The sequence below is a fragment of the Mchenga conophoros genome, linkage group LG9 (genome assembly GCF_057382185.1).
Source record: "Mchenga conophoros isolate Kocher_MC1m ecotype Shallow Benthic linkage group LG9, M_conophoros_male_GT1.1, whole genome shotgun sequence".
Lineage (NCBI taxonomy): Eukaryota > Metazoa > Chordata > Actinopteri > Cichliformes > Cichlidae > Mchenga > Mchenga conophoros.
This window is the reverse complement of record NC_140534.1, coordinates 21,932,404-21,945,026: the sequence shown is the minus strand read 5'-3', so window position 1 is coordinate 21,945,026 and position 12,623 is coordinate 21,932,404. Positions and strand designations below refer to the sequence as shown.

The 12,623-nt window shown below is 39.4% G+C and overlaps 1 protein-coding gene across 6 annotated transcripts in view; it reads right to left on the bottom strand.

Annotated features, from left to right (window-relative positions):
• Positions 1–6,216: 6,216 nt before the first annotated feature.
• myom1b (myomesin 1b) overlaps positions 6,217–12,623 on the bottom strand; it is a 32,168-nt gene continuing 25,761 nt past the window's right edge. For all 6 annotated transcript variants that reach the window (XM_085286934.1, XM_085286937.1, XM_085286936.1 and 3 more), the window contains 6 exons: positions 12,371–12,407; positions 12,202–12,224; positions 9,779–9,834; positions 9,453–9,668; positions 6,742–6,883; positions 6,217–6,639 (listed from right to left, as the gene is read on the bottom strand). In XM_085286934.1, the coding sequence (XP_085143060.1) occupies positions 6,407–6,639; positions 6,742–6,883; positions 9,453–9,668; positions 9,779–9,834; positions 12,202–12,224; positions 12,371–12,407 (707 nt within the window). In that variant the 3' untranslated portion in view covers positions 6,217–6,406. The remainder of the gene's footprint in view (positions 6,640–6,741; positions 6,884–9,452; positions 9,669–9,778; positions 9,835–12,201; positions 12,225–12,370; positions 12,408–12,623) is intronic.

Sequence of the window (12,623 nt, the reverse complement as noted above, 5' to 3'; positions counted from 1 at the left end):
AAAATGGAGAGTTTGCGTAAAATGTGGTGTGCACAGCCTCAACTTTTTTTTTAGAGAAATATCAAAAGGATTCAAAATGAAGTCACATACTTTTTAATTAAGGTTTGGTATCAGAATAGGCCTATGCTGCCCAACCTAAAAAGAAATGCAACCATATTTTGTCAAAATAGCCAGAATATGACTTTTAGGTCAGGGGTGTGTCCAGAGAGTGGCATGTGGTGGCACAGGTCACCCCTGAAATGTGACTGGCAATCTCCAATGCCCTACAATATTGGGCGAAGTCATGGATAGGACCAGCAGTTATGTAGCTAGTATTTTACAAAGGTACAGGTTTAATGCACTTGTACTTTATTTATGAGTTTCTATGTTTGCATTATTGTAATAACTGTATTATTATAAATCTATCCATTAAAGTGATCAACAGCTGCAACATTAAAGTGACATACACGTCAATAAATTAAGAATGATAATCCAATGTAATGTTTATGAGTGAAAAGTGCCATTCTATATAATGAGCATGTTTACTTTAGGACATTTGTATATGAACCTTTAATTAAGTAAAAAAGTCCAAACTTCCAACTCTGCAAAACAATTAACCCACACCGAATTCTGTTTAAACTGTTTGGTTATACTTCTTTTTATGCAATAAATCTGCAATAAGACACTGGGTTACAAATAAACCTGAAAATTGTGCTCAGCAATTTCTACATGAATGTTCCCACCTTGTTCTCAGTTCCCACCTTTTTTACCCCATTAAAAAATCCTGGAAACACCATATTTTAGATTTCTTGTTATAGAAAATGTGCAGACTATAGTTTTGGCTGGGGACACAGGGAGCCTCTCTGCTTTTAAAATCAGGCTTAAATCTTTCTTTTTTGGTGAAGTTAATGGACCGTTTTATTTTGATCCATCCCTTAGCTGCTATAGGATTAGACAGTAATATAATAACTCAAGAGCACAGCATTGAAGTATAATGTCCTCAGTTTGCTGTGTACCCCCAGAGAGGTAACATAAATTAACTTAAATTTTATGTTAAGCAGCTTAATTAAGAATATTCAAGTTTTAATCTGTCTTCTGAACGTAAGCTTCTGAAGGTATTTTAAAGAAAAAAACATATTTTAATGAGAAAGCTATGGATAAAGATGCATAAAAATCAAATCTCCACTTTATGAGGTTTCTACGGTATTTCTGGAGACACTGCACTCAATAGAACAACAGTCAATCCATATGAAACTGTTTCAAAAATGTACAAGGCATGATCAGTGTAGATGATCTGCACAGTCATACGGGTTATATTTTAATTTCTAAAGGTTAATACTTCTTCTTCAGTGGATACTTCAAAGATCAAATGTTAGGAAAATCAATTCTCCATAATTTATGTTCTGGGGTCAGAGGTCACAACAGAGCAAAGATTTGCTCCAGGACACATCAGCAGGATACATATTAAGCAACACAAGTTGGACTGAATGTGAAGACTCATTTCAATGGCCCTGTGCCATCAGACTGTTCTATAAATGAATTTTAAGGAGGAACAAATTTAGTCTAGCATCCACTGGCTCGAGAAAAGGAAGTGGCAAGTTTCACTTCCCCATAAAACACCAGGCAGTTTGCTTCACTTTTTACACAAGGATTTCCAGAACTGATGTGTCTGTTATGTAAAAGAGCTGCTTTACATTTCCTGAAGGAAATTTGAATAAATAAGCCAAGTTAATTCCAGCCTCAGTAAAAGTCCAGTTTTTAGAAGATACATTTATAGTAGTGTCGTTCTGTTTGTGTTGTCATCATCAATCCCAGTCCCCCAAACCCCTGACAGGCCATCACCCTCCTCCCCCTCCCTTTCTCCCTCCTCCCCACACCTGAAATTCACTGAGGAGATGATGGAGTGGGTCAATGCTGGGCTCAGATCTACCCCCCGTCCCAATCCCCCATAAACCCCCCACCAGAGCGGCCAAAGGTTCGCCATCGAGCCCCACCCTCAACAGAGCAATCGAAGTCACATTGCCCAGCCTCGCCCCCCTTAGTTCCTCCTTACCACCTTCATGCCCTGTCTCCGCAGTCTGATGTGTGATGTGTGAAGGGTCCGGGCTGCGAGGATTATGGCAGTGGTGACTTTTCCCAGGAGAAGCTGGGACCCTGTTTACTAGAAGGTTTTAAAATTTCTGTACTTTTAGGTGACAGGAGACATGTGGCCTGGTCAAAACACAGAGAGCTGCACTCTAAAAGATCTTTAGACATAGTAAACATACCTTGTGTGCCACAGACTGCTCCCAAACACGAGGGACCTCTAAAACACTTAAGTTGGCTTTATTAAACATTAGATCTCTAGCTGGGAAAACATTTTTAATTAATGATTTAATCACTGAGCACAGCCTTGATTTTATGTTTTTAACTGAAACTTGGTTGGACCAAAGTAACAGTGGAGCTGTTCTCATCGAGACGACCCCTCCTAACTACAGTTTTATCAGTGAGGCCAGGGTGAGCAGGAGAGGAGGGGGGGTCGCTGTCTTTAATGAATCATTTCAATGTAAGCAGCTATCTCCTGGAAGTTTTCAGTCTTTTGAATATGTGGCTTTACAGCTGAAGGCCCCATCCAAAGTTGTGTTTCTTAATGTTTACAGGCCTCCCAAATACTGCACAGACTTTTTTAATGACCTCAGTGAACTGCTGGCTGTGATCTGTGTTGATTTTGACTGTGTAATTATTGCTGGGGATTTTAACATCCATGTGGACAACCCTCAGGACAAAGGGACTAAAGACCTGAGTAACACTCTGGGCAACTTTGGGCTGACTCAGCATGTAACAGAGGCCACACATAATAGAGGACACACTCTTGACCTACTGATCTCCAAGGGCCTGAGCATTTCAGAGGTTACTGTGTCTGATGTGGGCCTGTCTGATCATTACTGTGTTTTCTTTGAAAGTAAAATCTCAGCCCACATAAATATATCAACAACAGTGATCACAAAACGGTGTATAACTGAACACAGTAGTGCAATTTTTAACCAGGTCTTCCCATTAACAGCTGACCTGTCCAGAGGGTCAGTCAATGAGCTCGTCAATAGCTTCAATGCTAACATGTTAAATGTAATGGACACTATTGCTCCCATTAAGGTGAAGGTTATCTCTGGAAGGAAAAAGTCTCCATGGAGAAACTCCACACTAGTGAAAAATGAAAAAAGAGAGTGTAGGAAAGCTGAGCACAGATGGAGAAAAACAAACCTCCAGGTTCATTATGACATCTATAAAGAGAAACTTCACAATTATAATTTACAACTGAGGAGTGCAAGGAGGTCCTACTTCTCTGACATCATCACTAAAAACAATCATAATGCTCGGGTCTTATTTTCTACAGTTGAATTCAATTCAATTCAATTTTATTTATATAGCGCCAAATCACAACATAAGTCGCCTCAAGGCGATACAGAGAAAAATCCAACAATCATATGACCCCCTATGAGCAAGCACTTTGGCAACAGTGGGAAGGAAAAACTCCCTTTTAACAGGAAGAAACCTCCGGCAGAACCAGGCTCAGGGAGGGGCGACCATCTGCTGCGACCGGTTGGGGTGAGAGAAGGAAGACAGGATAAAAGACATGCTGTGGAAGAGAGACAGAGGTTAATAACAGATATGATTCAATGCAGAGAGGTCTGTTAATACATAGTGAGTGAGAAAGGTGACTGGAAAGGAAAAACTCAATGCATCATGGGAATCCCCCAGCAGCCTATGTCTATTGCAGCATAACTAAGGGAGGATTCAGGGTTACCTGGTCCAGCCCTAACTATATGCTTTAGCAAAAAGGAAAGCTTTAAGCCTAATCTTAAAAGTAGAGATAGTGTCTGTCTCCCGAATCCAAACTGGAAGCTGGTTCCACAGAAGAGGGGCCTGAAAACTGAAAACTGAAGGCTCTCCCTCCCATTCTACTTTTAAATACTCTAGGAACAACAAGTAGGCCTGCAGAGCGAGAGCGAAGTGCTCTAATAGGGTGATATGGTACTACAAGGTTATTAAGATACGATGGGGCCTGATTATTTAGGACCTTGTATGTGAGGAGCAGGATTTTGAATTCAATTCTGGATTTAACAGGAAGCCAATGAAGGGAAGCCAAAACAGGCTAACAAACCCTCCTGTGCCAGTGGCAGCTGAACTTCATTCAACCATGGCCTGCAATGACTTCGCCAAATTCTTCACAGAAAAAATCCAAAAAATCAACAGCAGATCCGGGATATGTACTGTGTCCACCAAAAAACTGTTTAAACACCATGAAACAGTTTCACCCGATTAACAGCAAAGACCTGGAGGACATCTTAGGTCAACTGAACTCCTCCTCCTGCTGTTTAGATGTCCTGCCAACAAGTTTTTTCAAAAAGGTCTCAAAGACTTTAGAGTCAGACCTGTTACAGATCGTCAACTTTTCTTTATTATCAGGTGTGTTTCCAGAATCACTAAAAACTGCTGTAATAAAACCTATACTGAAAAAGGACAATCTTGACAAGACACAAATGAACAACTACAGGCCGATCTCAAATCTCCCATTTTTAAGTAAGATCATTGAAAAAGCAGTTTCTCAACAGCTCAGTTACTTCTTAAAACAGAATAATTGCTACGATGCCTTCCAGTCAGGTTTTAGACAGAACCACAGCACTGAAACCGCTCTGACCAAAGTGTTTAATGACATATGTCTGAATACAGACAGTGGAAAAATGTCAGTCTTAGTTTTACTGGATCTCAGTGCAGCATTTGATACAGTTGACCACAACATATTACTCAAACGACTGGAGAACTGGACAGGTCTTTCAGGAACTGTACTAAACTGGTTCAAAACATACGTAGAAAACAGGAAATACTTTGTATCAATAGGTAACTTCACATCTGAGCAGACAAGTATCACATGTGGAGTTCCCCAAGGTTCCATCTTGGGACCCCTTCTGTTTAACATTTACATGCTCCCACTGGCACAGATTATAAAGAACAACAAAATAAACTATCATAGCTTTGCAGATGACACACAAATATATATCACAATGTCACCAGGAGACCAAGGCCCTGTACAGGCTCTTGGTAAATGCATTGAGGAAATTAACGACTGGTTATGAAGTAATAGTCTTTGGTGCCAAAGAAAAACGATTACAGGTCACCAGAGACAGTCTATACACCTAAAAACCACAAACCAGGCGAGAAATTTGGGTGTAGTGATGGATGCAGACCTAAACTTAGAAAAACACATTAAGACAATAACAAAGTCAGCTTACTATCACCTCAAGAATATATCAAGGATAAAAGATCTGATGTCTCAACAGGACCTGGAAAAACTAGTCCATGCATTCATCTTTAGTAGGCTTGATTACTGTAACAGCATCTTTACAGGTCTACCTAAAAAATCAGTCAGACAGCTGCAGCTCATTCAGAACTCTGCTGCTCGAGTCCTCACTAAGACCAAAAAAGTGGACCACATCAGTCCAGCTCTGAGGTCTTTACACTGGCTGCCTGTCCGTCAGAGGATAGACTTTAAAGTTCCGATGCTGGCCTATAAAGCTCTGAATGGTTTAGGACCAAAATACATCAGTGACCTCCTGACCCAGTATGAACCTTCCAGATCCCTCAGGTCATCTGGATCCGGTTTTTTTATCAGTTCCCAGAGTCAGAACCAGACACGGAGAAGCTGCATTCAGCTTTCATGCTCCATATATCTGGAACAAACTCCCAGAAAGCCTCAGATCAGCTGAAACACTCAGTTTATTTAAATCCAGGTTGAAGACTCACCTATTCTCAGCTGCATTTGAATAAAGCACCAAATCCACACTTTTAAGCTTAAATTTCAAAACTTACATTTAACTACTGATTTTATCTACTGTTGTGATTTTATGTGTTTTGATTTTATATACTGTTTTGTTTGTTTGTTTGTTATTTAGTTAGTTAGTTAGTTTGCTTGCTTTAATCAATTTTAAATCATGCTTTTTATTTGTTTTTGTTTCTAATGTCTCTGTAAAGCACTTTGAATCACCTTGTTGTTGAATTGTGCTATACAAATAAATTTGCCTTGCCTTAATCGACCTCTGCAAATTTTACTCTTGTTCATCTGGATCATTTCTGCTCTGTTTCACAACAAGAATTTCTCATGTTTGCTTTATTCGTCCGTGCAAACTAGAGAGGCGCCTCTTTAAGCTGGAAAGCCTGCATCACTCTGTATATTCTTAAGAGTACAATATGGAGTACAAAGAAGTATAACAGCTCCTTTATTTAGGCAGATACAGCAAAAAGATACACACAGCATATTGAAAAACAGTATGTGGTTATTAAAATACTACCATCCCATTTCATTTAGTGTAAAGTGGAATATTGTTATTATTAATATGTTATGATAAGCCCACAGCAAAGTATATAATGGGTTTATATTCATTCAGTGATTTCAGGTTGTCTCAGCCACTGCTTCAGGCTTCTCTGCACTGTCTGCAGGTTGCTCAGAAGCTTCTGATTGGTCAACAGGCAGTGTTTGGTTGATCAAATCTACTTTTGCCTCTTTAGTTTGATCTGAATCTAAAGCAGGAACTTCTGCAGGGTCCCCCGCATTTTGTGCCTCGCTTTTTTTGCCCTGCTCTCTGTCTTCCACATTTTTCACAGTCGATGCCTTTGAAACAGATTCTGTAAGGAAATATTTATTAGTAAGCATTTCAGCCCGTCATGGGAAAATTGCACCATTCTGTAATTTTGCCAGTGTTTAAACAACAAACGAAAACTCCTCACCCTTTCGCTTCTGCATTTTAGTTCCAGTAAGTGTGGTTTTCATCTTTTCCTTTGGTGTGTTTGAGCCAAACACTACATTTCCCTCTTCATCAGTCCAATATGAAGTCACCCCCAAGTCAGGTGTCCCCTCTGTGACCTCCACCTGAGTTCATCCACAGTGAAGGGAGACATTGCAGTGTGGTAAAGCTCTACAATCATGAACTAATCACCATACAGTCATTCAGAAAGTGAAATCAACTACTTACCCATGAAGCTCAGTGAGATCACACCTACCGCTGAAGGCTAAAACAGTATCATCTCATAGAGAAAATGATAAAACCTGTCATAATTAAGCTATTTAGGCTACTAAAGTTTTTGCAAAATGTTAAATTTCAGCTTCACCTCAGTTTAATTTACATTAACACAAAAGTTTTTGTATTATTGCAACTTTCTAAAAAAAGAAAGAAGAGATCGCAATGAGAGATTCGCTGATGTATTGCAAAGAATTGTGTCTTTAATTTGATGCAAAAATATTATTTAATCTTTTCTCTTTAAAATGCTCTCAAGCTGAAACGTTCAATGAGTCCAACTCTGGTGCAAGTTGAACTGTGATCTCTTAGGATTTCTTAGTTATACAGTTACCCTTTGTTAAGTTTTTTATGGTTATGTGATATGATATGCACTCACTGGACACTTCATTAGGTACGCTTGTTCAAATGTTCATCATCAAACTAAAGCTGTAGCTCACATGGGTTCACCAAAATTGACAGAACATTGAAAAAATGTTACCTCCATTTCTGCAGTAACATTTGGCTGGTAGGAACTGAAGTGGATTTAAATAACATTAAACCATGCATTAATCCTTGATTGTATAGACAGTTCAGGCTGCTGCTACTGTTTCTGTAATGATGTGGGGGATATTTTTTTTGGCACACTTTGATTTAGCACTAACTAAATTAGGCCCACACAGCCGACCCGAGTATTGTTGCTGACCATTTCCATCCCTTTAGTTGTTCAAATAGGTTTCTCAAACTGTTTTTTTCATCATGACGATGACTTCACTGTAATCAAATGGCCTTCCCGGTCACCACATCTTAATCTAATAAGCGTCGTTGGGATCTGGTGGAACGGGAGATTCCTTCATAAATGTGCAGCTGACAAATCTGCAGCAGCTGTGTACCTAAAAAATTGACTGGTAAACATACTTAACCATTTGGCATACAGCTGGTGACTTAATAGTGCCTATGTATATATATATGGTAGAAATAGATTTGATTTAAACTTGTATAACTAATAGTTTTGTCACTTCAGGTAAGTATAAACAAAATGTGAAGCAAGAAGGATCTCATTACCAACTTAATAATGAGCTAACTTAAAAACTAAAAGTTATGTATTTATACATGCAGCAACTGATGCATAAGAAAAATATCTGGCCCCTAGGCTCTGAAATACACCCTTATGTTCTGTTATTACATTTCAGACTGAAGAACATAATAGTAAAAATGGCTTTTATCTAATTAGAAATGTTCTGAATATTTGTGCTCTATGACAAAAAGACAATACTTTTTTCGTGTCCCTCTTTTGTGCTCATTGTAAAGAGAGTGTCACGTTATCCTGAGGATACGGCAAATGATTGTCCTACAACAAATATCAGGATTACAGTGAAGGGGGTGAGTTGTGTCCATGCTGGTGGTGGATCTTCAGGCTGTCCAACTTCTACAGAAATAGTGATCGGGAGTGAAAACGGAACAACTCGACTGAAACAAGAGAGTGAAACGTAAAAGGTGAAGAATTGAAATCAAAGTGACACGACTCAGAAAGGAAAGACAGAAGGTGGAGGAGGTGGGGAAATACATGCTTTTTTTATTAGTCTCATCAAAAAATGGGAAAAGGAAGAGAAACAATAACCTCTATTGTTGGTATTAACAGTGACCTCACAGTTTTCACTGCATCAACATCCAGGATAATTACTAATTATGGGCTGGGGAAAATGGTGTGTTATATAAATAATAGTGAGTAGACAGTGAGCTGACTTGTACTGTTTTCTGCAGAAGATAACATTTAGAGTGAATGTGAATAAAGTGGAACACACATAAGTTTAAAATTTCACTGAAACGCACATTTTTAACTGTTTTGCTACAAATTATATTTACTTCCAAAGCACACCATCGGAATAAACCCCGGCACATCTGTCTTAACTAGTTTATTTCTTGCAGGTTGAGAAAGATAGAATTGAAATTTGTGCCGTCTCTGTGAGATTTTTCCCACAATTTAATGACACGGTTTCAGTAAATCTGACAGCTGCACGCAGTCTGAAGTACTTGTCTTGTCAGGTTTGCTGGGAAATCCACATAATTTGTAGCAAATGTAAAAACATTTATGTTTTTAATAGACATTCCACACTAACCGTGACATTTTTTCATAGTGGCAGCCACAAATAAGCTTCAGATTTTCAGTGAGATTTGTAATTATTGGACCAAATGTTCACATACAGTATTAATCATAATCTTAAGTAACTCTTTTCTTTGTACTTTTTTTGGTGTTCAGTTTCATCACCTCGGGAGTTTATTTGACTGATTTCTACACAAACCATCAAACACCACCTCTTTTTTTAAAATCTTTTTTTCTTTTTAACTTTTTCCAGTACGCATCATTTTTACATATTTACGACAAGATTTGGACCGCTTTTACTTTTTCTTGCCGCCCGCCTCTTCAGGGATGAACACACTTACGGTGAAGTCCCCGCTCTCTGTGCCGTACTTGTTCTTCACCAGGATGCTGTACTTGCCCGAGTCTGACGTGTTCACGCCGGTGATGGTGAAACTGGCGAACTTGCCCGACTCGAACTTCAGGATGCAGTGCTCATCAGACGTGATCTCTCTGTCGTTCTTCAGCCAGGTGACCTCTGGCACGGGGTTGCCCGAAATGTTGCAGGTGAGATTGAGAGCCTGAATGGAAAATAAGGCACAACTCAGTTACACTCAGGGCAGTCACTGTAAAGGTTAAGACTCTTAGTTGAAGACGTGCAAACCACATGAATTCAGCTAAAACTGTTTACCTTGCCCTCTTGTATGGTGACCACATCAGGGAGGCCTCCTGCTACTCGAGCACGATCTGAAAAGTAACAATATTAACTAATGAAAAATGATTTTCAAAAACAAAGCATGTTGCACACAGTGCACGCAAACTGTGTTTTTATCTAACATGAAAGACTTTATGTGGCTCAGAACAGTCTTCGGGTTAGTATTCATGTTCAGGGCTGTTGCTTGTTGTTTTTAACACATTCCAATTTTATTGCAATGGACTTAAATTTGCAATAAATATGGTAAACTGGCTTTTTAAATTACAATCTCTGATTTTTTTTTTTTTTTTTAAAAGAGTTTTTCTTAATGTTTTTAGAATAAACTATAGTACTAACTGGAGTTAATTTAAACTTCACAGAATAGAGCTCACTTTGACCCACTGAGGTTTATAGTCATGATAAAAAGAAAATAGCTACACCCTCTCACTCTCAGGTTTTATGTATCAGGACATAATAAAAACAGTCTGGTTCTTAGCAGGTCTTAAAATACAACCTCAAATGAACACAGTATATTCTACAGTGAGACTCTCAGGGACCTGGATCTAAGCAATCCAGGGTCCCTGAGCATTTATGGACTTGTACGTTATATGTTTTTGGTGTTGCTGTCCTTCATTCTCCCTGCTTGCAGGTATGTGTTTGTGTGTGTGTGTGTGTGTGTGTGTGTGTGTGTCTGGGAGCACCTGTTTACAGGTGCCTTCAGGCCTGGTAGGTGTGGCCTTGCCACACCTGAAGACAATCACACAGCTGATGAAGCCCCGTCGGAGGAGCTACTTAATGGTTAATGGTTAATGGCCTGTATTTATATAGCGCTTTACTAGTCCCTAAGGACCCCAAAGCGCTTTACATATCCAGTCATCCACCCATTCACACACACATTCACACACTGGTGATGGCAAGCTACATTGTAGCCACAGCCACCCTGGGGCGCACTGTAAGAGTGTGGTGGAGCTCTCGCCGACGCTGGATCATTGCGTGACTTCACGTTAGTCTCTCGTCCAGTCAGTAAGGTTAGTCTGCCGCATTGCGTGTGTCTTACAGCTGCCTGCCCGTTATTTCCCCAGGAGAAGCGTGGAGACTAGAAGGCAGTGAGCACGGGGTGCTCAAACACTGAGAAGCGGAGACAGGAACACTGGCACTGGGAAGAGGACATGTCACGGGAGTCTGGAACGCACTGAGTATTTATTGTTGTGTTTTCCACTGTTTGCATTCAAAGCTCTGCGCCTGGGTCCTCCTTCCTCACATCCCCACAGTTGGCCAGCGGCAACCGTGACAGAGACAGGTTATTCACAAGCAGAAAACATTCAAGATTATTGCCAAATTCATTGTAAGATCAGACCGTGCAATGCTCAGAGATATTCCAGAAAACTCAAGAGCTGCATCTCAGACTCTATAGGCTAAGACTATGGGTTGTTTTGAAGAATTGCCAAGAGGAACATGGCACCACAGCTGAGCAAGTTCGATCTGAACAAATCACAAGACTTCCTTGGATAGACAAGACCGAAGTAGAATTGTTTGGTCATAATGCAAAGAGCCACATTTAGCAATAATCAACACCTCATACCGACTGTCGGCACAGTGGTGGAGGGGTGATGATTTGAGTTTGCTTTCCACCCACAGGAACCGGGCATCTTGCAGTCAGTGAGTCCACCACTAACTCTTTGTATACCGAAGTATTCTAGAGTCAAATGTGAGGTCGTCTGTCTGACAGCTAAAGTTTGGCTGAAATTGAATCTTGCAACACGACAATGATCCCAAGCACAGCAGCAAATCTACAACAGATCAGCTGAATAAGAAAAAATATCAATGTGCTGCAGTGGTCCAGTCCAAGTCCAACCTTAAGAGAGTTGTGCATATACCAGTATATAACCACAGCGATGTGATGCACTGATGAAGTCATAGACAAAAGAATTACTTCAATGGCATTAAGTAATATGTCATGTGTTGTTGTTCATCTAAAGTTGCATTTAACTCATTTTTAGACCTTTTCTATGGATTAGATGAGTTTTTAAAATTGACAGAGGGTGTGTCTTTGTATCATGTCAGCACGTGACTTATCCTTTGTTACTTCTATAACTCAGTTTAAGTAGCTGACACAAATCAAATACACAAATGACTCTAACTAGGAATGTAAAAATTTTTGCTTTCTACAACATGTTATACTTTAAGTCAACGGAAGTGGAGGAAGAAAATAAATTGAGGAACTGAAATCATATTAATAGTCAAGTTACTGAGCCCTGGTTGTACTTTTAGTCACAGTAAAGTTAGCTACATAATTTGAAACTGATTTAAAAGCAATATATTTGCAACCCGTCTTCATGAAGATTCAGCATCTTCATTATCAGATCTGAAAAGGCCAAATATTAAAGAAGTGGAGCTATTGTAAACAGAGTACTACTTACTTCTCTCTGCAATAGCAGCAGCTCTGAGGAGAGAATGACAAATTAGGTCAAAGTTGAGAATGACAAGTGACATTCTTTACATCATTTTTCCTTATATGAGAAAAGCTTTGCTGGGACTGTGGCTACATACAGAAAAGAAATGTTAGTTATAGGCTGGTTAATGACTTACTTGAGTCTCTGGAATTCTGCAAAAGCATCATCAAATGCTGTAAAACAAAAGTTGTAAGAATCAGTTTTACAGGCCAAGACACATCTTTGTGTCGCACAGCATACAATAATTGCAAAACATCACGTTAAAGAAATCTAACTGATAACTGAGGTGATAATTCCTACAAAAGAAAATCAAACTTTTCACATCATGTAAACATGTTGGAAGCTGGCAAGATGAAAAAAGTTTAAGATGTGAAATCAGCCCAGTTATA